This window comes from Phoenix dactylifera, chromosome 13 (genome assembly GCF_009389715.1).
Source record: "Phoenix dactylifera cultivar Barhee BC4 chromosome 13, palm_55x_up_171113_PBpolish2nd_filt_p, whole genome shotgun sequence".
Classification (NCBI taxonomy): Eukaryota; Viridiplantae; Streptophyta; class Magnoliopsida; order Arecales; family Arecaceae; genus Phoenix; species Phoenix dactylifera.
Genome location: NC_052404.1, coordinates 3,866,240 through 3,892,360, shown reverse-complemented (window position 1 = coordinate 3,892,360; position 26,121 = coordinate 3,866,240). Strand labels below are relative to the sequence as shown.

Sequence of the window (26,121 nt, the reverse complement as noted above, 5' to 3'; positions counted from 1 at the left end):
ACCGAGAGCCGCATTGATCCCACACAAAGAAGTGTGAAGAACATGATTCAGACCCATCTAAATTTCTCTTATATAATCACCAGCATTTGATGCATTGGCAAGTTAATCAAGTTTGTGATCAGTCACAAGCCCTAAATTGGAACAAAATTTGGGGTGATCTTGGTATTTGTCCTAGGTCAGATACCCATGTTTAAGTACTGGGTTAACCCAAACTTCAAACCAAATCCAGTACAAAGACTATATATTTGTGAGTCAAGGTGGGTTCAGATGGCACAGCCCACTTGGTAGTTCCACAAATGCTCTCCAAATGATAAGAACAGCTAGAGCTAACCTCGCTCTTTCTTTCCCTTCTGGAGAAGGATCAAGGAGTTTGACACCTCTCAATAGGATCAGGTAAAGTAGTAATAGGTTTTCATAGTAAGGATCATATATGTCCTATGTACTGAATTATTTTATCCAAAAGGTAGGCCTCAACATGGGATGATCACATTGTAGGAAAGGGGAGGTTCACAGGCACTCATTACAAAACATAGTTTAGTTATGTAAGATGGCATTAACTCAGAGTAAATAATTAACCTACAACCATCTTGTCCCTCATCATGAAAGCATGAAGGTCGCAAGTCCTAACATCATGGAACTTGGAATTTCATGGAAAGTAGGTACCATTCCTGCCCAGATAGACCACCAAATTCAAAAGGAACTAGCTCTAAAACCTTGTCGAGGTCTGATGACTAAATAGAAAAACACTAAACTAGAAGATAGAGCTACTTCTCCAATACAATTTGTATATCCTTAGTTTCATACAAATGTATAATTTGCATGTACCAGTAGAAAGTATGGTGCATAGGGTAAGTATAAGATCACTTTGGAATGGAATGCACAATAAACCTGCAGAACTGATAATATTATTGCAGACTGCATCATAGACATCTTCAGAGGCAATGGGGTAATCAAATTTCTTATTAAGACATACAAATTCCTTGACCGGTTCTACCATACATATCAATTTCCTTTCAGTGTACCAGCGTAAACCTGTGGAATTGATGATGATACCCGATGGAAGGATCAACCCATGGATTACAACTGGGTTCATGTAAACAAACTCACCACATCCTTAAAGCAAGCAATCCTTTTTAACAGCGAAAAACAAAAGTGCAGCTCACTTTGCTAAGAAACACTAACACCATTAAGTTCAGCTTGGGCTACTGCAGCACTGATTGCATCGACCACCTCCATCTTTCCCGTACTAACTGCTTCATCCATTGGAGTCCGCTCATGGCTAGAAAATTACCGAAGCAGTAAGCACTCAAGTATGGGCAGGAACATAATTTGTTGGTGGTGAACATCCTCAGTACTAAAATGGATACATCCAGAAAACAAGTAGGAAGGAATACCTGTTCAGCACACTTAAGCTAGCTCCATTCTGGATCAAAGTCTTGACCACCTAAAGTTTGCATTTATCCAAACCAACACCATTCAGTGATCATAATTATAGCAAATAAATACAATGACCATAGAAGTGTCAGTTTTACCTCAATATGACCATTGAGGCAGGCCCAATGAAGGGGAGTATTCTTTTCTGAGTTAGCAGCATTAACGTCCTGCGTCACATATATGTCAACGTAAAATGAAAGTATGCAAGGGTATAAGGCATAAAAGTGAATTGGCCATTAAATTCCATACATGAGTTTATATATCCTAGGCTATAAGTGAAAAAAGGAATTTGAAAGCCTTGATGGGCATTCATTCATTTTGCCCAGACTAACACATGAATTCCTCCCAGTTCCACAAAGAAAAAGACAATACTAATAACAGATTGCAATAATTTGAATTTTATTTGTTAACTAATTGCAAATTTTTCACTGTTTTCTTCTATCTACTTTACAAATTACCTCTGTATTTATGCCCACTGATAAGACAGTCTGAAATATGATGATATATGTCATATCTACAGGTGTCACATGCCTCTCAAGGAGCATATGATAAAGATTACTAAAATTTTAAAACTTACACAGGACATTTTCTCCTTAGGCCAATAAATAAGACGTGACAAATTAAAATTTCAATTGTTTGTGCTAGTCGTGCTCATGCTCTTCCAACATACAAATCTGCAGATTGGATTGGAATATGGCAACTCCTGGCAGAGTTCACTTGGCATCCATGTGATGACTAGGTTTTAATTTTAGATTTAAAAATGTCAACAAGTTTTTCAGCTCAGACATACGAAAATTTCCCGAGTCAAGCCGAGAATTTTTCTATTATTAAGCAAACTCATGTTTGGTTTGCTTGTGCGATGGTTGATATGAGCTCAATTTTACCAAATGAGCCAAGTATGATGTTTTGGCACCGCTCCTCTGGCTCTAGCTGTTCATGAACAGCTCAGTTCGATTGGAGGCCTATCTACAAGTTCCAGCTCCATAAGGCTTGATCTCCTAAAATCACTTGGTTTTACTTGACAGCCTTCCTAAGTCCATACGCTATCTACCTTTGTCAATTTCCACCATGTGATGATCATCAATAGGCAAGTTGTACCAACATGGTTGACAATTAGTTAAGATATTCAAATGCTGGAGCACCTTTGACGAACTAAATCATCTAATTTCTAAGAAATGCATCACTAAATTCCAAAGAGTTGTGTAAAGATGTCTTTCAGATCTTATACTAAATGAAGTCATTGTCTCTTATGATGTGCAATGACATGACTGATCCCCTGCCAATCATAAGTGAATCGAAATCCTCAAAGGAGCTAATGAAATCTGTACTGATTCATGCTTATTATAAGCACCAGGATCCTTTTTGTTTATATTTGTTATCTAGTAGGACTTTTGACATAATATAAACTACTCTATGACTAGAAATTAATTTTATTAATGCTAAATTAACTAAACATTATGCATTTCTATAAACAAATACATGAGGAGAATGTACTAAACAAAACAGGTAAAAACCGTAAAATCTTCCTTTCAATATTTGGAATCATTTTTGTTGCAGCACAACGACTTTTGCATTTTAGCACTCATCACCATTTGTCTTATATATTGAAATCTAGTATCAGTAACTCCTAATTAATACAAAGACTATTATAAGAAATTCCTAACTTTTGTATTGATTGCACAAAATAAAAAGTACCAGCTAGACATTATTGAATTCAAAGTGAACAAAATATCAATCTGTTGAACGATAACTACTGGAATCTGGGTTTCAGAAAATCACCAAGAAAAACTGAAGCATTCAGTTCAAGAATGAAACAACATGTTCCATGCAGAGTACAACATTTTGACCACAAGACATGAAAAGAGAAATCAAGTTCACAATTGCATAAAATCATCAAAACAGGTTGTTCAAAGGTGAAGACTAGCTTTCTGACACTATTGTCGAAGAGATATTTGGAATTAATCTGTTTCTTGTAGTAATTGGCTAGCAAAATGTTTATATACAATTGTCTCCTCACCGCTCCATTACTTATGAGATACTCCACAATGTCAAGGTGCCCATTAGCAGAAGCCATGTGAAGAGCTGAAAGTAAACAAAAGGAAAATAAATTACCGACCACCAGGTTTCTAAAGAACTAGAATTCAACAAGGATTAGCATTTTACCCAAATCAACTAATGTGAACTAAATGATAAACAAATTATGATATTGATGATCTCTCATAAGGTTCTGGATGACAAACTAAGAAGCATGTGCATTACATGTGATACCATCAGAGACCTTGCAAATCAATAATATGAACTAAAATGAACTAAATGGTAAATAAATTATGATATTGATGATCTCACATAAGGTTGTGGATGACATAAACTTAGAAGCATGTACATTACAAGAGATACCATTAGAGACCTTTATAATTTATACATAAGTGGTACAAGATAAAAAATATTATATGGATCATGGTTATATTTAAGATATCTAGAACATTTTATAAAGACACATAACCTACAAAAATAAGAGGTCTGTGTTGTACAACAATTACTTATTCAAGTTGTTAGTTAGTATAATCTAGAGAACGGAAAACCTACTCAGTGTTGGAACTTGCCAAAGCTAAATTGACATAAGAGCATTGCTTTGACTAACTAGGATCTACTTATTCTAACTTGGTACAAATCAGGAGTAGTTTAGCTAATCTTATTTTGATTTTAAGCTAATAAACTAGTGAAAGGCACCACCAAAACCAGCACAATTAGGAGAATCTGATGTTCAAAACCCAAGATCTGACAAACATACGTAAAACTATCAAAATGAGGCAGAAATATAGGTATTAGTTCTCAGACTTTTTTTCCATTTACCAACTTATTATTCAATCATGTTTTCTCTATGTAGGCACAATAAGTACGATTAATTTAATTTCAAGTTGCAGAATGCAATAGTGACATTTCTTATTTTCAATAACTATATGAGTCTTTTTTTGGTAGAGAAAGTGGCTCTATGAGTCAAAACTGGTGCCTTTATGCCCTTTACCACTTCATTTGGATGCAAAACAGTCTGAGAACTTGGTGGTTAGGTCCTAATTATATGAGCTTCAATTGTATAAGTGCCAATAAGGAATGTCTCCTTATAAGCAACATGCTCTTTCCCATAGATGCCTTGGTGAGAAAGTTGGCATCAAGTTAAAGGGTGGATATTGGCCGATAGTCAACTGTCAACAATCAATCTTTCTTGGATCCTATTTTGAGAGCCCTAAGGCTTACAAGTTACAAATGCTAGCTGATTAGGTGGTTGGCTAATAGGGTTCAGCCTTCAGGTAATAATCTAACATAAAGGAGATTGGCTAGAGAGTGTAATAGAATAGAACAACTTCAAGATAATTTAACCCTTGTGGTGGATATCAGTTCAGTGTCTTGTAAGAAGACTTATAACATATTCCTTTTAACTTTTTTTCTTCAGTGTTTTACCCATTATGATACTTCGCTAGGAGAATCTATAGCACATGATGACTCACCTGAATCTTGTACCACACTGTAAAAGTACAAACCAGATTATCACCAAGTTAGAAGAAACAAGCAAATCCAACTACAACCATATAAATTGAAGTTCTTATTCTAACGAGCTTCATCATGGAATATAACAACATTCATGATATATTATGATCTTTAATTGCCATATAATAAGTGAACCCGAAAGTATTTATGATCTGATAAATTTACAAATAAATTAATATCATGTCCTCCAAACAACAACTTTTTACTGAGAAAAAGGAAAAAAGGGCTAAACTCAAAGATCAGCAACAAGTTGAGCTCATAAAACTACTTTATATATTCACTTTTTCAGGTTGCCTTGATCGACTATATTGAGATCATGAAGTTAGACTTCACATTTGGGAGTCCTAGAAGTCTAAATGCGACAAGTAAAAGCACCTATTGATTGGAATTCAATATGCTTTGACTTCCACTTTTGCATAAAAGTTAAAATCCATCAAAGATAGCATAGATTCATTCCATGAAGCATAAAATAAGTAAAAATAACAGTAGTAGAACTGTAGTGGCAACATTAACGTTAATAATAACTTGATAGATTTAATGGTTACCAATCAATTAAAATGAATTTCGTTTGAAGCAAACTTTGAAGATCTAACCTGTTCGTCCCTGAGAATCTTTGGAGTTAAGAGAAACACCCATAGAGTATAAGCTTACCACATCTTCAATGTCATCATATCTAGCAGCCTGAAACAAAAGTGATGATAACCAAACAAATTAAGTAAACATTTTGCCCATTAAAAATAGCTAAGTTGTAGTTACACAAACGATAAGCAATCGTCACAAAACATAATAAATGCTCAAAGCTTCTTCACTTACAATCAATGTTTTGAAATATATATGCAATGGAAAATATAGTTATATAAAACTAAAAGAAAAGGAGTAGAAATTGAAGCAAAAATACATTTACCATCTTTCTAAGATAGAGCTTGACATCATCATCATCATCATCATCATCCAAACCTTTTCAAGGCATCCATTATGGAGCAAAACACCAAGTAGAGAAGATTCCATGGAAGGATCGAGCAAATATTTTCTTCTCTCTCTCTCTCTCTCTCTCTCACACACACACACACACACACACACACACACTCTCAAGCATACCAGAACTAGAGCAGGGAATCGAGCAAATATTTTCATGATTAGCTGTCAACCTGATGCCAACCTTCTAAAAATTGTTCCCAACTTCCCAGACAAGGTATTTCAGGCAACAGATAGACCTGCTGCAAAACCTAGAATGCCAATGGGAGGGCAGCGAGGCCTAACTAATTGTTTGTGGCTTAAACTGAAGTAATCATGGAGCAATTCTATGAATTTCCGATAGACTTCAAAAAACTTTAAAGAGATGGGAGACGGCAACGTCATTCTAAATTGTATATGTTATATGTTGCATATGTGATGAAGCAACTTAGTTGCCAAGTGTTCAAAATTTGGAGCATCACTGTTCATCATTATATGCTACCAGATAGGAGTAGATAGTTCCAATATTATGGTATGTTTTATTTTCATTTTCCATTAAATCTGGATATAACGTTAAATTACTTTGAAATAAACGCACATTGATTTTATTCAAAAATACACTGCATTAATGTTAGTCTCAAAGCTAAGGTTGGGCTTTTAACAAGAAACAGCAAAAGCTTACTTGGAAGACTGGATATTCAAGAAGATGGGAACCTTATAAAATTTGTGCAAGTTATTAATGTGAGGAATGGTCAAATAATTAACTTGAAAGCTGGTGATAAGCTAGAAGAAATTTTTCAGATACATGTAATTAGGCTACTAAATATAAAGCATAAATCAAACTTCCTTGAAAAGAAGTAGCCACATCCATGCAGAAGTAGACAGATAAAGGGCATCACAATTCTATTGATGATTCTGTGCTTGGTATCCTCTTAAGATTTCTAGGCAGAGGATTACACATGGTGGGACATGATATCCATCAAGCTCATGCATTCTGGTTGATTGGCCAGGCCTTTACAATCAGGGTGCACTACGATGGAAAGGTTGTAGAAAGGTTAGAGCAGAAGATAGTGGTGTCCATCTGTATGGCACATATCAATAAGAGACCAAGAGAACCTTCATTTTTTAAGCCACTGACAATAAACAAAGCATGCGTTGATTTAGTGAAACCAAGCCATTTGATCTTTAGCATTTAATGATACTGAATCAAGCTAGACAAATTAGTCCACTAGCTTAGTGGAACCAACTGGCTTTGTTCAGTGCATTGCATCCATTATCTTCATCTATCCTAAGACCCATCATAAAAACATATGACCGTTCAACACTGACATCAATTGGTACCAGAGCTCTATTTTATCCACTAAAAAAACTTAAAAGCAAGAAATAACGGAAAAAAAGCAGCTCTCTGATGACGCTTTTTAATGATCTTCAAATTTATATGTCATTTCCACCAGAGAATGTTATGAATGGCATAGAAATGGAATACAGAGCTCTGGTACCAACCTGCCGTTTAAAAGAGAATAGGATTATAAGATGAAGAAAGAATTCACTTTAATTCTTGGAGAAAATTCCAGAAGATTTTATATACACATCAAGACTCAACCTGCCGATCTTTTACAGATCCTTTAGCCACTAAACATGAGGGTCCACCAGCATGAAAATGCCAAATAACCTAACAGATTATGTAACAAGCACGAGGGAACATGGCAGATAAGCAACAATCTATTTCTATTTAACTAGGAATTAGAATAGTCGAGTAAACTAAGACTGACGAAACATGACAGAATTTAGCATGAAAACAGAAACAAAGTTCAGAAACCCAGAGCCTCCTGCAAGCGGAACTTACTTTCACAAGAAATTCCAATTATTTTGTTTTCAAAATAACTTAAGAAGCCTAAAAAAACCAGATTATGAGAATCCCAAGTGGCTCCCAACTTGTATCCCAATTGTATGAGAAAATGCCTCAAAGACGAAGTGGTTATAAAGAGGGAATTAAAGACTGAGGGGATGGACCTCGAGCAAGGCCTGCACTTGGTCGGGCGTGGCCTCGCTGGGAGTCGGCTGTTGTGTGGCATCCGACGCCATGCCCATCGCTTCCTTGGGGAAAACGCTGGAAGACGGGATGGAGGACAATATCTGGACGCTGGATGAGCTGCAAGTAGCTCCGACCCCGAATTCCGAACCGGATATTGGTTACTGGAGGAGCCAGGGCTGGTAACGGATCCGGCCGGGGTCAGATTCTGTGGACCCGAAACCAATAACCATCTTTGGAACCCACATAAAAACAAATCGGGGTTTGAGAATTTGGAACTCCGGGTTTGGGTTTAATGCATTGTCTAACTGTTTGGGGGAGCTGAAGTAGAGCTATTATAAAAAATACACTTTAACATATGTTTGGTAAATAAACTGGAAAAATATTTTTGTATGACAAAATTACCATAAAAAACATTGCATAGTATTATACAACAGAGTATAATAAAACATAACATATATTAATACATAAATATACGATATAGTATAATATTATTGTAATATAAAATAATATTATTATAATATAGCATAATAGTAATATAATTATTACAGTAAATTAATTTTTCATAATATAACATAATATTAATTATTTAATATAACATATTGATGGATTATGATATAATGCAATATATATTATATTTATAGTATAATACAATAATAAAGGTATAAAATATTATAATTATTAGTATAAATTAATTTTTCATAATATTAAATTATTTAAAATAACATATTAATGTATTATGATATAACGTATTATAATATTATATTTATAGTATAATACAATAATATAGGTATAAAATATTATAATTATTGATATAAATTAATTTTCCATAATATAACATAATATTAAATTATTTAAAATAACATATTAATGTATTATGATGTAATGTAATATAATATAATATTTATAGTATAATACAATAATAAAGGTATAAAATATTATAATTATTAGTATAAATTAATTTTTCATAATATAACATAATATTAAATTATTTAATATAACATATTAATGTATTATGATGTAATGTAATATAATATAATATTTATAGTATAATACAGTAACAAGGTATAAAATATTATAATTATTAGTATAAATTAATTTCTGATAATATAACATAATATTAAATTATTTAACACAACATATTAATGTATTATAATATTATATTTATAGTACAATATAATAATAAAGGTATAAAATATTATAATTATTAGTGTAAATTAATTTTTCATCCTCCGGGTGACCATTTATCTCTCTAACAATTTTTTTAGCTAGGTGATAAAATTAATTAAATGATTACTAGATGTTTAGATGAGAATCATATAGATGAGAAATTATTTAGCATGTTCTACGTACGTAGTTTAATAAGGCTTGGAGTATACTTCATATAGCCTGGCATACAGTTAAGTTTTTGTGGCACACAGTTTAGCCTTTGTGGCATACAGTTAAGTTTTTCTGGTACATAGTTAAATAATTTTTGTATAAAGTTACATAAGGATTGAACACAGTTAATTTAGCCTGGTACACACATAATATATCTTAGCATATAGTTAATCAAGGTTTGCACATAGTTAATATCCATTCTCTAATTTTACCTTGTTCATACTTTTTTACATTGTTGATGTAGTAGCGGTGCTGCGGTCCACAGTGTTGCGGCTTGAGCCTAGACCGTGATGCCGCTCTTTTTCGCGGTCCACGCTCGAGGAGGACCTCAGAGTGGACCGCAAGGTCGATGAAAAAAAAAACAAAATATGGATTTTAGAAAGTACGGAGAAGAAATTAAAAAAAAAAATTCTAAAATGTGGTTCAAAAGATACATATAAAAATAGGAAAGTCAGAACTAGAAAATGCTTTCTTTGTCTATACCTAGGTCTTATTAAAAAAAAGCCCCTCGTCTTTTTTTTTTCGACCTCGCGTTGGCAGTGAGTGTTCGTGGGTCCCGAAATGACTTATCTTCTCTATCCCTGATTAGAGACTTGGCGAGCGTGGCTCGGTCTCATGCACATCACGTCTCTCAACCTCTCTCTCGAATAGGCGGCTCGAGATCCCCTTCTTAGCGCTAGAAAAAATATCTTTTCTTGTGGAAGAGAGTCTGACGGCTAGGGTTGTTGGCTCTAGCAGATTTTTAGATTTATAAAGGGACAAACTATGTAATTATTATATTTTATTATAGGCATTTTTGTCGAAAATACAACTTTCTAACAAAGCTGAAAACAGCGTTTTCGGAAAGCTCCAAATTAGAGCTTTTTCCCAAAAGCTGTTTTTAGCTTTCCGAAAAAGCTGAAACAGCTTTCTGAAATTTTTACTAAATATTATTTTTTATCTAAAAGTATTTTTGGAGGGCCAGAAAGTGCTTTTTGGTCCTCCAAAAGTACTTTTAGATAAAAAATGATGTTTGGTAAAATTTTTGGAAAGCTGAAAACAGTTTTTGGGGAGAAGCTCCAATTTGGAGCTTTCCAAAAATGTTGTTTTCAGCTTTATCGGGAAGCTGTTTTTTAGACCAAAATATTTCCATTTAAATCATACTTTTCCTCCCCAAAATTCTCATCCTGCCTCTTCCTCTCTCACCCATCCTCTCCCTCTCCCTCTCTATCTTCTTCTTCCTCTCAAGGTACAATTCTCAATAAATACGGTTTTTTTGCGAAGCTTAGTTTAGTCCTTTGGATGATTTTTTTGCTCTTTTTCCTATAAGCTCTTTCTTCTTACAAACGATAAATGAGGCTTGAATTCCTTACTAAAGCTCTGTCGCCGCCTCTGTTCCTTCTTCCTCTTTTTTTTTTTTTCTTTTTTTTTTTGTTTTGGAAGCTCGTGGCTGCCCACGATGGCAGCCACCATGCCGGCCACCATCCATTGCCGGCGACCTCTCTATATTTCAATAAAATAAAATAATAAATAAATAAATAAAATAAATAAAAAGAAAATAATGAGCAAGTGGCAAATAATCTGATCTAAATAAATAAATAAATAAAAATATTAGTAATTATTTAACCAATTTTATCACCTAGCTAGAAAATTTGTTAGAGAGATAAATGGTCATTAGAAGGATGAAAATTTAATTTACACTAATAATTATAATATTTTATATATTTATTATTGTATTATACTATAAATATAATATAATTTATATTATATCATAATGCATTGATATGTTATGTTAAATAATTTAATATTATATTAAATTATTATTCTATAATACATAATGTTATAGTACTATATTATAATAATATTATATTACATTACATTAATATTATACTATATCATATATTTATGTATTAATACATATTATATTTTATTATGCTCTGTTATATAATACTGGTAATGTCTTTTATGGTCATTTTGTCACACAAAAGTACTTTCTTAATTTGTTTACCAAACACATGTTAAAGTGCAACAGCACTTTAGAAATGTAGTTACCAAACAGCAAACAGCTTTTTATAAACGCTCTGTTTTAGACAGCTCTACTTCTAAAAGCTCTATAACTAACAGCTCTCCTAAACAGGGCCTAAGTCTTGCGCACTTATTATTTTTGTTTTTACCCATAAGCTGTAATTGAAAATTAAATTGCCATCAAAACAATGGAATAAATGTGAAAGTAAAGGAATCATATTAATCGGTCACAACTAAGGATATCATTTCAACCCGCAAACCCTATACCCAATTGGAACCCGACTTTAACCTGGCCCTGACCCACCGATGAATTGGTTGGGTAGGTGTTCACATTAAGACCAATTGAAAATTTTGGGCTACATCTAGGTTCAAAATTTTTAAACCCAATCCAACCTGATATTGACTAACAACCTAATTTATTTATATAGACATATAGTATTAGTTTTATTCAAAGTTAGCCGAACCGGTATCGGAACCCATACCAGTCAACTACCAGTTTGGTTGGGTACCGATTCGGTACTGCATCAACATATGGTATGCTATGGCATATCGATTCCAAATCAGCACACCATTTCTTTTATTTTTTGGTTTTTTTAGCTTTAATAAAAAGTAATTGATTTTTTTGGGAGTTTTGAATGATTTTAACTCTAATTTGATGTTTCTTGATATTTTTTGATATTTCTATTATCTTGGTACACCTCAGTAATGCTTCTTGATGTTTTAGAATAATTTTTTTGCTTTATCATGGTATTGCTTTGAAATAATGCTACCTTGGGGAGGCAAAAACTTGCAAATCTATGTTATTTAGTTTGCTACTCTTAGCCATTTGCATTAGCATTAGACCAAAACAAAAATATATAAAAAAAACAGAGACCTAGCTTCGTACGTTAGGAGAAACAAAATTAAATATCCTAAAATTAATTAATGAAATACAAAATATACAATAATACAATCAGTTAGGTATATTTAAAATACAACATACATACCGACATTTAAAATCTCATCAAGTAGTAATATCTCTCGTAAATATTGAGATTATTAGCATAATCAGGAGGCACATTAGCACCTGCACATCCCTCTAATCAAGCAGTATTGTAGTCCTATACACTCATTCCATAAGATAAGACGTGAGGGGATTATAACCGATCTCGGATCTCTCGCTGAAGCTCTGGCTTTGAAAGATGTCTTCTGACTAATAATACGACTATGGAGGGGCCATCTGAATATGTTAGTAGCAAAATATAACTCATAACATGCTCCGGGCTACATAGGATGGTACTTGTCTAAAGATGATATCTTAGATGCACTATATTCATATTCGTATGGGTCATAAGCTGTTTGTGATTGCGGGTAATATAATCCAGCATATGACTTAGAACCTAATGCGTCTATGGTTCTACTCTACATGCGAGATCATCTATAGCTTCATTGTGTCCTCCTGATTGACCTCGAGAAGCCCATCTGTATGCAAATTATCCCCATAGACACTACTAGTTCATGCACCATGGTTCATATTCTATGTGGTATGTGTAAACTGGGACTCACCGGTAAATCGAAGATCATCATATCGCTGTGTTTCATAAATGGTGGTCTCATATCCTCTACTCCCTCTTAAGCTACCAATCTATGATCATCAGAATCGTCATCGTTGCTCTCCATAGTCTCTAAAACAGAGTGAACTAACTCCTCCATTTTCTCCATCAGAACTATTATCGTTGCTTTCCCTTCGTGCCACTTTTCTACCTGGCTATGCTAGAAGGATGGATATCACCCCCCTGACAAAGTCGATTGAATAGCGTGATAGCCTCATCTAAGCAACTCTTTGTCATATCTTTAGAAAGATGTCCTAGATACAATCATATGATGATTGGCTCCCTACTAACCTCTTTGTTTGTTTGTGGTTGATCAACTGAAACCATGCGTGAAATATTACAATTTGCCTATTGCTCTTCATCCATTTTGGCCTCGCTGGCTACAAAACTGGCCAATCATAAAGATGATCCTAGTTTATCAAGCTCTAGCTCCTACTGTTGGCCCACAAGCCATCCCATCATAGGATCATCCCCATTCTAAACAAAAGCATTATAGATTGAATACTTATATTTTAGCTCCACTTTATTCAGAATGCATTTCTGCCTCAACTTCAAATTGTAGTGGACATATGCAAGATTATTGAGATACTTTTGTGTCAAACAGTTTTTCTACTTGCTATGAATAAGAATGAATGTGGACCAATTATATTGACAGCCACTCGAAAAGGTCATCTAGGAGAGGATCTGAATGGCTAACTGCTTGAGATTTCTCACCAACAGACCAAAATAAATCCATCATTCAGTTGCAAAAGCATTTAAAAAAATTACACACAAAATAGTATTATATTAGTAACTATAAACTCTTAGATAAAAAACAACTTAAGAGCTAGACTAGGAAGCAGAAGTCACTTGTGAAAACTTTCTTATCAAACATGCATATAGAAATGATAACATAGAACCACGCGGCGATTTACCATGCTGCAGAGCCCCCCTATCTTTGTATAGATCAACAACCCCACATGCTTCTTTGTTTCACCTTGATACCATATTATCATGAAAAGTTTTGCTAGGTCTCATCAGTAACAAGAAAACATGCTAAATGACTGCATAAGCAAGAGATCTTTTATCACCAAGATCTTGGAGCAGATGATTCTCAGAACCACAACTTCGACCCTCCATATTTTTCTAGCCAGAAAATAATAATAATTCTCCTGCAGACAACCATTCATAGATAATGTTATGGTTTTCAAGTGAGAGGATATAAAAGTCCACAAAACCAAAGATGGCTGCAAAGAATAATACAACTCCACACATGCCTCTTTTATTTCCTTGGCCCAAATTCCTCTCTCGCTGTGATCATGAGATTAAATTCACGATAAACCGGTCTTCGACTTGAAACATAGAGCAAGAATACTAGAGCGACCCAATTATTATCAAATGCATATTTCCTCAACTTGTCATGAAAGATCAGAAACCACCAAGAAGAAACACATCCGCTTATTCAATGGACACATAAGCAATGAAATCATGAACCAAGATAAAACTACACACATAATATTTTAAATCCTAAGAGAAGTAACATCTGCCATGCGTCAGTGAAGATGTGCCTACTAAAATATGGTAACCACACCACTTCACGACACTTTATGCTGAATCTAGAAGGTTAACATCCTGTACAAGCGGCGTGGCTGATTTGCCATCATACAAAGAAAGGCCGCGTAATTACTTCTTCCGATAGAAGATCACTTACGACCCAACCTCTGCAAGTGCTGCTGGTGCTTGGCTGCAGCTGCTTTATCTGCAGCTTCTCGCTTCAGCGCCCTTTTTGCCCGCCTACCAGTCACAATTTTCGATGGCTCTTTCTTTTTGGGGCACCGGGATGTACCAGCACCAGAGTCATCAAATGATCGTTGACCGACGGGTCGTGCTTCCTTCCGTCCTGCCCTCACATAACCATTGTCACCCCACCTCCTGTTACCGATACGGATACTCGACGAGCTGCTAATATAGTAAGATTCATCTAGCTCATCGCCATCATCATCATCATCTTGATCATTATAATACCGGGCATAGTCTTCGAGCTCTTCAGAAGCCTCTTCTTGGGCCTCTACTGTCAGAGGAACAAACCAAGTAGCTCGAAGGAGAAGCCAAACACTCTCCTCAAACATGTAGTCATGAATACTGTATGAAGGAATGATGTTACAGTATTACCAAATATGCAAGCACGATGACCACTCCTTTTTCAAAAGGAAACATAAGTAATGTTACCAGCCATCAAGTGAGCGATGAACGTTGAGGGACTCAAATGGATGCTTGCACTGAGGGCACGAAGGCTTCTGATTATATGCTGCCCACCTCAAGATGCACGTCACACTGCTCAAAGAAAACAATGGCCATAACAACATTAGCATAGCATGCAATAAGAGGACTAACTTTCAAGATACGCCTTCCATGTTAAGCTCAATCATTAGTTACATAAATTCTATTTCAATAATCATGTTTGCAAAACATAATGTTATAGTAATACGCCACCAAAAGTTCGCCTTGACTGGCATTCACACATATGGCTAAATTGCAATTCACCAACATAGTTAACATATTAAATTTTAGAGCTCATGATGAAACCTAGTTAGGACTCAAAATTGTAGGCCCAGATAAATTCAACATCTCAGACATCTAAAACACTAGATTTCAACAAATGCACAGTTTTAAGGTTCATGTTCAACAAAATTATGTGACTTAATATCTCGATGGTGATACACTTGGTTCCCTTTTATTAATTGGGCAAACACCGACTTTCCAGCAAAGAAAAAAAAAACTGAATGTGACAGGAAGCAGTGTCCATTATCAAATTCCACAACCACAATAACTGATGAGGGCAAACCGGAAAAGAAAAGTGTGTGCATATGCTATTCACACAAGAGTTTTGGGTTTTATGGGTGTTCATGTGTCTGTTTGCTTGTAGTCCAAGCTTGTGCAGAAACATGCATTTGTTGTCAAATTTCGTTTTATGGTTGTCAAAGAAATTTTTGTGATCAATACTTAAGCCTTCAAATTATTTTATCTGCTTAGACCGACCATTAGATGATTAAGATATAAGGAAAACTTATATGTAATTTTGAATAAACTTATTGAAAATGACTCTGTATAACATGATGATTAAACTTACGAAACCATTAAACATTATGACTGTTTAATCAATATGGAATGCGATATAATCATCAAGCCTATAGGTAAAAAGGGAGGAAAGATTATAAGTATAAAGACATAAATTATGATGATTTTATGATGACAGCAATGTCAAAATAAGGGATAAAAAGAAAGTTCGACTCAGATTTTCACATCTACGAGAGCACATTGAAATGAATTAGAATGGGAGAGAAGAGAAAAATAAAGAGAGAAACCAATATGGAATGCGATATTATCACCAAGGCTACAAGTAGAAGGGGAAAAAGAAGATTATAAACAAGTATAAAGACACAAATCATGATGACGTTATCATGATAGCTATGAAAAAATAAAGGACAAAAGCAAGTTTCAGTCAGATTTTCGCATGCAAGAGAGTCCATCGAAATGAATTAGGACAGGGCGGCGTACATGCAACCACTATTCTCTCTACTTATCATACTTAGATGTGCTTTTTATGCAACAAAATCAAGGTTCCAATGCTTTGAATGGAAGCAAAATGAAAAGAAACAAAATAGCCCTCGGCAAATTAAGCTTGACCTGTCTGGTTTTTGGAGGACGAAACAGGGGTTTCCAGCCCATCGAGTCAGGCCAGAACTAGAATTTAAGGCCAGCCTAAATTCAAGCTGAGCCCAAAGTGCCTAAAAGTTATAACAACTCAGCAAGGTGTAAGGATAAAATTTAATATTTTAATAATATCATATCCTATTGAACCTCCTCTATTTCTTAGAGATGAAAAAAAATTTCTTCTCCTCTCCCCCCCAAATCCTTAGAACTGCTATCCTCTCTTCTCCATTGCTTCCATCGTCCACCCATCTCCCTCACCTCAGCACCATCTTTGCGCACACACACCCTCAACCACAACTGGATGACAACCACACTCAATCAAGGCTACACTAGGACAGCAACCACTTCTAATCAGGACATATGCTTTGTCACCATTTTCACACACCCCCGACCCTTTTCTTCCAGCACCTCACTGTAACAGATCACATCCTCCCCTCTTCATCATCATCGTTGACTGAATAAGACTTTTCAGAAAGTATATGTTAATGAGTGAATACATGCTCTTGTTGTCTGTGGTTCTGCATTAATCAATAAAGGACAAAACCTAATTATAATTTCCTCAGAACCTCAAAATCTAAAGAACTATAGAATAATTATCATTAAAAAAAAGGCCCAAATACCCATGATAATGTTTGAATTGATTGTTACTACCTCCAAGGATTGCAATCTCACTGGGGTACTCATTCATCAAATGATTTAGTGAAGAACTGATACTTTTCAAACAAGACAAATGTTACCACTATTGATGATAATATAAGAAAAACATGAAATGGAACTCTAAAATCCTAGCATGCACAAATTATTCATGTCAGGAGATAAAAAAAGGAGAAGAGTGCATGTACATGCACACACACAAACAGATATTTGTCCTATTAATTGTTGCAAACATATTTAATCCAACTGTCCATTTTCCTTGCTTTGAGAACCCTATTTGTAGCTCTTGTCAACAGTGCCAACGTAGTTGTTTTTCATAACTATGTGCATCCAAAATACTCTCACATTTAAATCTAACTTATTTCCTAATTCAAACTTATGAAAGCTTCTCAGCTTTTGTTACTTTTACCAATACTACATATAAAAATCAAGTCCCAATACTCAAAAATGCACAAAATCCTCTCTCAATAAATCAACAAGAAGGGTCTAGACATTGCCATAAGTGCACGATCAGTGTATCTTCTTCAGTCTTCAGGAATCACCAGCATACACTGATAGGAAGATTCACAGAAAAATTCAATCCATGACGATGCAAGCATAATTGTACAACATTAGCTTCAAGGTGATTTAACACTTACATTGTCTGTAGACAAGGAAACTTAAAACAGGTAAGTATGTCAAACATTCTTGTTCATTTCATAAAATACGAAGTAACTTGTTATCTGGTATGAAAACAGCATGAGTTGAACATATTATATAACCAAAAAGTTGATACAATTAGAACAAGATCTTTCTAGCGAACGAACTACATAATTTGAGAAATCTTTTTTCCCTGGCAAATAAGATCATGAAAGGATCCATGAACCATAGGTAGTATCAATCTTAACCAGCAAGCCCAATCCCACCTTCAAATGACCAGTTTTAAGAAGCGAGGAATGGCTTACTAAAGTTTGAGAATGTTCTCATAACTGATTCTCAACTTGGCATAAACCTTCTATAACTCATAACTCAAATGACTTTGAGAAGAACGAAAATACATATTCCTTAATAAACAATTTTATTGCATCGCTCTTATGCTTTGAACAGTTATATGCTTTATGAAAGATGACTCTGCCTTAAGAGCCACTCTAGCCAACCTAATACCGGCTTCACGATATCATCAAAATGATCCTAACACCAACTTCACTAACACTAAAGGCTTTGTAAATAATCATAACATAGTTCCATGATTTTGCAAATGAAAATATGAAATAACCTTTTATAAAGTCAAGTTTCTTTCATCCCAATCTATATTTTAATTCTTGAGAACCCAAAGCCTATCTACGTGCCCACAATTTCAATCTTTAAGCAATTTTTCTTGATTTACCTTCTTGTGAAAAATGACATTTCTCCACCTAATTCTGGAGTACATACATCAACTTCTTGAAAACATACATATACATTCGCTCCAGTGGTTTCTATCTGCTTAACTTACATATGCCCCTAACCAGCACAAACCAGAGGAGCAATGTAAGAATAAAATAAAGGCCATTTTCTCAACCGAAAAAAAACAATCCTTTTTCATTTAGATCGCAATACTACCACAGGCACAACAAACCAGGCGCTAGAGTTAAGAAAGGCAGCGACAACGTTTCTAGAAAAGAGAAGTTCTTCTAGACAAACCAGTAAGCATGCTCGCAACCTTTTACAAGCGCCGTCTCCTGAAGAACAATCTTCTCCAAACAGATCGCGCAGATCCCGAAATCCACAGTTGATCCACACGATTCAGCACCTTCCATCCCCTTCGCATCACCACCCACCTACCATCAAACCACCAAAAACACCAAGAAATCAAGAAAAGATAACACGAATCACCGAAACCCCGACCAGAAAAAACAAACGAAATCCCCCGACAGATCTAGAACCCAGATTCCTCCAAGAACGCAGGCCGATCAAAAGAATCAAAAGACAAGAACGCGGAGATCTATATATTACCTCTTCCAGGGATCGGGACGAGGCGGCGATTTCGCGCTGGTCCTCCATGCGGGGCGCGGCGCTTAGTTAGGGCAGGACGGGAAGGTCGGCGAGGAGGCGGAAGGAACAAGGAGGCGAAGGATAGAAGGTGAATAAGAGGAAAAGAGAGAAGGGGCAGAGGCGGCTTCGCCGGGGCAGACCGAAGAGAAAACCCAAGGAAAGATGCGGTGGTTTATTCGTCGAATAAAAAAAGATAACAACATTTTTCTCCGAATTATTTGTTTCCTGTTTTTATGAGGGCAAAATGGGAATTCTGCGTTGGAAAGAGATGTGTTGTGTCGGTGAATCGGATGCCCTCCCGGCTTGGACGGTGTCGGGGACGATATCTAGGGATGGTTGCGGAGGTTAGAAGGCGGCTGTTGCCGAGAGGCAAGGGAGAGCGAGACGATTCCGGTTCCGATGTTCGGGTGAGATGGGTAACGAGTTGGGCGACGTCCACGTGGAGGTGTTGGGTGGGAGGGTGACGTTGCCGCAACGGACGCGGCACACATCCAATAAAATTTAAAAATAAAATATCACAAAGTACATGAAACAGCTCTATTTCTAAGATCTATAAACAGTCATCCAATATGTGATCTCATTAATTTCTTTGAATACATGTTTAGCTTGAAAGGCTTTTCCATCCTATCTCTTCCTCCCGGGGTGTTCGGGCTCGAATGTTGGGCTCGATCATCGCCAGGAGAAGTGGGCCGGGCTGCTTCTGTGCCCAAGAGGTGGTCAGCGTTGGGCAATGCGTCATCCGACGACCGGAAAAGCCCCTGAAAAGCAAAACGGGTCAAAGGCGTTAAAAGAGGGCTTAGTGGGCTGAGCGGTCACCCCTTCGGTCCGGACCAACATAGCCCAAATCCATCATAGCTCGAAACAAAAGCACGGAGGCAACTGCAGAGAATTGAAAGAAGGGAGGACTTATCTGAAAAAAGATTAATTAAGTCAGATGGTTGATTCGATGCATCAGACGAAGGTTGTTGTGCCTCGAGCCGCACAGGGGGAAAGGGGATGTTGACGAGGCTGTCAGAAGCATAGTTAGTGATGGGCTCTAAGTGCACTTAGAAGGGGCTCATGTTCGGCTTGTTTGCACCTATACTTAGAAGCACCTCGGATACCAGACATTAAAAGTGGCAATTTATGATTCGATCCAACAATTCAATTCATAAATAATTTATTTTTAGATAAATTCAGGTTTGATATAAATAGATTTGAGTCATAAACAAATTATAAGAATGGCAATTTATGACCTAACCGACCCATCAACCCGACCTGCAAATAATTTGTTTTAAGCATATTCGGAATTGACATAAATGAGTTTGGATCACAAACGGATCAATCCATCTAAACCTATTTTATTAAATAGGTTGAGTTTAGGTTTAGATCTTGAACCTATTTAATAATTGAATCGGATTCTTAACATTTCCTATTTAACTTATTTAAAATCTATTTGACCCATTTCTGATCAGTTTAATTTGATCCATTTAACCTATTTAAATTTATTTAATCTGTTAAAAATCTACCGAACTTGTTTAACCTGTTTACCTTGACTTGACATGTTTAAGCAACGAATTTTGTAGGTCAGATCGATTATTAAACATATCAAGTTTATATTTGCTATTTTGACCTGTTTAATTAATAGATTGGGTTCGAGTTGATAAATTTTTTGATCCAACTTGCATCCAATCTAATCTATATCCACTCTGACCCGACCCAAACCGACTGCCATCCCTTTTTTTTTTATTTTTTGCTTAAGCGGGCAGTTCATATTACTCGAGTACGAACACACCCAATAAAATCGAAAAATAAAATGTCCCGAAGTGCCCTAAGTAACTCACCCTTAGTCGTCCACAGCGTACCTCCCGTGTGGTTGGCTACATGAGCCGCAACCCAGTCCGCGGCCTGATTTGCCTCTCTATATACATGTTTGGCCTGAAAGGCTATTCCATCACTGCCCATCTTCCAAATGTCTCGGGTCAGGGGGTGGTCCGTCCTCATCCTGGTCGGGCCCTTCTGGATCCATCGAATCACTATGGCCGAGTCTCCCTCCATCAGAATGGAGCTGGCTTGCAAAATACGCTGCGCATATCGGAGGCTGGCTCATGCAGCCCTCAACTTCGCACCAGGGACCGAGGTATCAGATAATTGACAACCCCAACTGCCAAGACCCTCGCTCTAGAATCCCTAATGACAAAACCCGCTCCCCCTCTATCCCCGCCATAAAAAACTGAGCCATCAAAATTGATCTTGAGAAAACTCGGAGGTGAGGACTTCCAGATGAAGAATACCACACGTGGCGCAAGCTGAGCTGAATGGGAGTTTCAGATGTCCCGAGTTATCAAAAGCCCTTTAGAGATGACAACACGACTGAGCTCAATTGCCTGTACTCAGGCTCGCTCCACCACAAACTTTGGAGACGTCCTGCGTCCCTCAAAGATCCGAGCGTTTTTGGCCAGCCAGATCTGCTAGGCTATGCAAGTAGCCGCAATAACCAGAAAAAACTGTCGAGGGTTATCTGCCCATCGTCGAATGGCTTGAACGAAAGAATCCCTCTGCCCCCCTTGAAAGAGACCTGAAAGCTGCAAAGTCCTCCTTGCCCATATGCATTGAAACAGCGCGTGGTCCACCGTCTCGTCATCTCTGCAAGACAAATATTGAGGGGGATCCTCACCTCACGTCTGCTAAGATAAATACTGCCATTCTTTTTTTTTTGGATAAAAATGGCTACTCATTTTATATAATTTTAATATGAGTACAATCTGCCGGATCACGAGAAAGCAATAAAGACAATACTGCCATCCCTTCATGCCACTCATTTTTCACCCCACATGGAAGTCTTGGCCCAGCCCGAATCACCTTCTCGCTTCCAAGTCCCGCATGCAGACCGATGAAATTGCCTACAAAATGTACAGTTTGGATTTGGCCCAGGTCATAGCCCATGGAACCGCGTTGCGACCAAGCCGACACCTTTTGTCCGACACAAACACGAGAGGCACGAGCCGGATCAAGGGAGGTGCTGTCCAGTCCATGGCCGGGCGACAAAGTCGGAGCGGGCCCCACAAATAATAGGACTTGGTCGAGTAACTTTCGCGCCCCCGGATCGAGGACCCTGACGAGTCGCACATCATTGCCACCCACCGAGCCTTTATCAGACTGCCCTGACACGTGGAGGAACGTCACCCCCCCACCCTCATTTTGTTCTAACCAATCCCCCGGCCCCCAAAAGGTCCCATGGTTCCCCACCGGCGGCCGCCCCTCCCAAATAAGTGGACTCCCACTCGCCCATAGAGGTACGCAGTCACACACGTACTCCCTCTCTCTCCCTCTACTCTTTAATCTTCTCACCTAATTAACCATCCTTCCAATTTGGTGCTCGTTTGCTCTCATCCATTAATGGCTACGCGTGCACCCACTATTTAGCCACTGCAAAGCTCTCTTGCGGTCTCTGTCTCTTCGGTTCCCTTCACCACCATGTCTCGCCACCGGAGACAAGCGTCGCAGGCGCTGCCTGTGGCGTTTGATGTCGCTGAAGAGGAGCCACCCAAGGGCCGATGCGAGGGGGGCGTGGCCAGCGGCGCCGGCGCCGGCGCCACGGTTCGTGCCGATGTTGCTGCGGCTGCGGCTGTCGATGCTCAGACTAGGGTGCCGCTCCCAAGCGGGCGCCCCGCGGGGGCTAAATCGGAGAAGAAGCCATCTGATGGTGGTTCCTGAGGACGCCATGATTCAGTGTGAGTTTGATCGTTTTGAGTGCTTGTGATTGTTCCAGTCTTCTTCCACTATGAGCTTCCTTTTTAGTTTTACCTATCTATATATGTTTGATCTTTCTTTTTGGACAACTTCTCTTCTTTTGTTTTCTCTCTCTCTCTCTCTCTCTAAGCCAGTCTATCAAGAGGCTGGTGCTTGTCTAAGTTTTGTGCTGTTCTCTTTGAGTGGAAGTACTTTGCGGGGTTTTCTTGGATTGAGGCTTGTTAGCGAATGATCAGTGGGTGGTGTGATATGTTTCACCTGAAGAGCATGTGAAACTTAGAAGGAGCCTCAGTAAATTTTCTTTTGTCATTCATTCTTGATGCCTAAATTTGTAGACTGCATGAAAAAGGACACGAAGCTTGCGAAGTATCATTTCGTTACAATGTGGGCTGCAGGAATATGTGCTCAGATCTCAACTTTATAATGGAGGCAACTGAGTATTTTTGTTGCAAGAAACACCCAAGAGCACAAATAGAGTGCAGAGACAAAGATGATACAGGGATTAAATTGCTTGCCTGTTGCAGTCATTTCTAGAAAATCGATGAAATGATTGGTGTCTCCCTTTTCCGACGACAAAGAATGGGAAAATTGCATATCTAAGAATGGGAAAGAGAACATAGAGAGCATTAATCATCGGAAGTTTAGAAGCACTCAAAGCTTTAGGGCACGTTTGGTTTGCGGAAAATATTTTTCCTTCTTAGAATATAATTCCTAAAAGTAGATTCTTGGGAAGAGCATGTCTGAAAAAGTACTTTTGGCATGTTTGATTGACAATGAAAAAGTGATAGATTTTTAGGGTGCTTATGTTTGGTTGACCATCCATTTTTTTGAAAAATTATGTGTAATTTCTATTATATCCTTAATAAAAATTAGATCTTTAATGCTTCTTTAATCCCGAAGGACTTTTTTTAGAAAAAAATAAAAATGGAGTGATTTTCAACTCACGGAAAAGTAACTTTTCCCTGTTTCTCATTGAAAAAATGCATGAAACGTGGGAATCATATTCCCATTGGAATACAACTTTTCTGTTTTCTTTCTTTGAAAACTCCAACCAAACAAAAGGCATCTCATTACTTTTTCGTTGACCCGTGAACCAAACGAGCCTTTAAAGTACAACAGTGTTTCTCTCTTAAAAAAAAATGTAATGGGAAAAGTTGAGAAGATTGTTTGTTTATGCACATTTGTGTCTTTATTGTGCTGGGCAATTTTTTGTTTTCAATTTCAATTCTATATTAAAGGATATGTTTCAAACTTTCAGCGTGATTACACAAGAGAAAAAGTATTTGCTAGATGGTCATTGATGGGGGGCGAAATGGATCGTTTAGCTCACAGCTAAAAGGTCGCCCAATTCTGGCCCAATAAATGCCAACACCGTCCGGTCGAATCCTCAGTCCGGCCCAGAACCAGCTCGACTTCGGACTCCGCCAAAAGCTCCATCGACTTCAGATATTTGCCGACTCCCTTGACTAAGTTCGGGGCGCCTACTTCAGTAATATGCCCCGACCCTCGAGCTCGGGGCACTCCACACTGGGCAATTTTTTGTTTTCAATTTCAATTCTATATTAAAGGATATTTTTTTTCAAACTTTCAGCGTGATTACACAAGAGAAAAAGTATTTGCTAGATGGTCATTGATGGGGGGCGAAATGGATCGTTTTGCTCACAGCTAAAAGGTCGCCCAATTCTGGCCCAATAAATGCCAACACCATCCGGTCGAATCCTCAGTCCGGCCCAGAACCAGCTCGGCTTCGGACTCCGCCAAAAGCTCCATCGACTTCAGATATTTGCCGACTCCCTTGACTAAGTTCGGGGCGCCTACTTCAGTAATATGCCCCGACCCTCGAGCTCGGGGCACTCCACCGAGCACACATTGGAATCTAGAGAGCCGAGCTACCCCCAGCGCTCGTCTAACCGACCTCGCCAAACGCATGATGCGACCTCTCAACGAGCTTGGCCTCGCCAACAACCGCACCCATGTGCGTGCCTATGCCCTCCTATATGACCGTACATTACAACACTAACGTACCACGTCTCTATAGTTGGCCCTCAACAGCCAAAGGACGACATTATGACTATTCCGGCTATACCCTGCTGTGACTGTCAATGCCTTACCGTTCTCGAGAACGGACAACACCACAAGCCATCAAACAGTCTAAGCTGCGCACCATTCGGCTCAGAGCCACACCCTCTCATGATGAGGGCGAACAATGCCTCTGCCACCTGAGCCTCTCCACCGGAACTATAAATAGCCCGGTCAGGTAACTTCTAAGGGACTCTTGGCTGGACCAAATTTACCCCACTCTAATTTGATCGTCGGAGGGCCCTCATCGGAAACACCGGTGAGGCTTTGTGCAGGTCTGCCGCCGTCGCGCAGGAGGTGGCTCCCGTCTTCTTCTTCCAACAACCAGCGGCTCCCTCGACTCCACCGGCGTGGTCACCCTCAGGCCAAATTTGAACCACAACAGTCATGATACCATCAAAGGATAAAGAAAAGAAAGAAACATGGAAGAAAGAGCCATGGCCTGGTATTGACAATTAATATGCAAACCTATTTGGAAGTATAGTTGTTTTTATGCTCTAGCTGGTTGTTGTTTTTGCCTTGGGTATCGTTTTTGTCATTTTACCTGTTTGGCAAGCGTCTGGTCAATACCCCATCCCCATTGGATGGCTTTCTCAATGAGAGAGAAAATTATTAAAAAAAACAATAGAACACGAGGGAATATAGAAACAATTCTATATGAAATCAAATCCTCATGCATAGAATCTTCTAATAGCTCAAACTTTGGAGTAGCTTCAAAATCAATTGATATACTAAAATTTTTGTCGAGTACCAAGGCATAACATGAATTATCTCCACTGAAACTACTTCAAAATTAGTCAGCTTTTCAACCTCATAGCTCACTAAATCTTCATAAAAAATATCCATATCTTGGATAGATTCGACATAAGACTCTTCTTCTATATTATTTGATTCTTCAGTACGGATCTCTATGGATGAATCAACTGTAGCATCCTTTGACTCTTTCTATGCAATTTCAGAAACAACTAGTTCTTCAATCATGATTTCTTTTAAACTTGATACAATATC

General features: G+C 37.6%; 2 protein-coding genes and 1 long non-coding RNA gene across 3 annotated transcripts; 1 reads left to right on the top strand and 2 right to left on the bottom strand.

Moving 5' to 3' along the window:
- Nucleotides 1-931: 931 nt before the first annotated feature.
- On the bottom strand, nucleotides 932-8,192 carry LOC103701649 (ankyrin repeat domain-containing protein 2A). Its single transcript, XM_008783793.4, has 6 exons — nucleotides 7,948-8,192; nucleotides 5,574-5,661; nucleotides 3,452-3,516; nucleotides 1,533-1,601; nucleotides 1,395-1,444; nucleotides 932-1,279 (listed from the first exon to the last, which is right to left on the bottom strand). The coding sequence occupies exons 1-6, from the start codon at nucleotides 8,023-8,025 to the stop codon at nucleotides 1,168-1,170; spliced, it is 462 nt and encodes a 153-aa protein (XP_008782015.2). The 5' UTR covers nucleotides 8,026-8,192; the 3' UTR covers nucleotides 932-1,167.
- Nucleotides 8,193-14,309: 6,117 nt separating this feature from the next.
- Nucleotides 14,310-19,481, bottom strand: LOC103701648. The gene is made up of 4 exons (XM_008783792.4): nucleotides 19,264-19,481; nucleotides 18,952-19,088; nucleotides 15,151-15,255; nucleotides 14,310-15,063 (listed from the first exon to the last, which is right to left on the bottom strand). Exons 1-4 carry the CDS (start codon nucleotides 19,309-19,311, stop codon nucleotides 14,625-14,627), a joined length of 729 nt encoding a protein of 242 aa, XP_008782014.2. The 5' UTR covers nucleotides 19,312-19,481; the 3' UTR covers nucleotides 14,310-14,624.
- Nucleotides 19,482-22,475: 2,994 nt separating this feature from the next.
- LOC103701647 lies at nucleotides 22,476-23,347 on the top strand. Its single transcript, XR_005514499.1, has 2 exons — nucleotides 22,476-22,577; nucleotides 22,708-23,347. It is a non-coding gene; the product is annotated as an uncharacterized LOC103701647 (long non-coding RNA).
- Nucleotides 23,348-26,121: the final 2,774 nt, after the last annotated feature.

What these genes read in the sequence shown, in the direction of transcription:
- LOC103701649 (XM_008783793.4), bottom strand. Translation starts at nt 8,025, where the DNA reads ATGGGCATGGCGTCGGATGCCACACAACAGCCGACTCCCAGCGAGGCC. An exon ending in AGATTCTCAGGGACGAACAG is followed by an intron (nt 3,517 to 5,573) that starts GTTAGATCTTCA and finishes GTTTACTTTCAG; the next exon opens with CTCTTCACATGGCTTCTGCT. An exon ending in ATCTCATAAGTAATGGAGCG is followed by an intron (nt 1,602 to 3,451) that starts GTGAGGAGACAA and finishes TATGTGACGCAG; the next exon opens with GACGTTAATGCTGCTAACTC.
- LOC103701648 (XM_008783792.4), bottom strand. Translation starts at nt 19,311, where the DNA reads ATGGAGGACCAGCGCGAAATCGCCGCCTCGTCCCGATCCCTGGAAGAG. An exon ending in CGTCCCGATCCCTGGAAGAG is followed by an intron (nt 19,089 to 19,263) that starts GTAATATATAGA and finishes GTTTGATGGTAG; the next exon opens with GTGGGTGGTGATGCGAAGGG. An exon ending in CATCGCTCACTTGATGGCTG is followed by an intron (nt 15,064 to 15,150) that starts GTAACATTACTT and finishes TCCTTCATACAG; the next exon opens with TATTCATGACTACATGTTTG.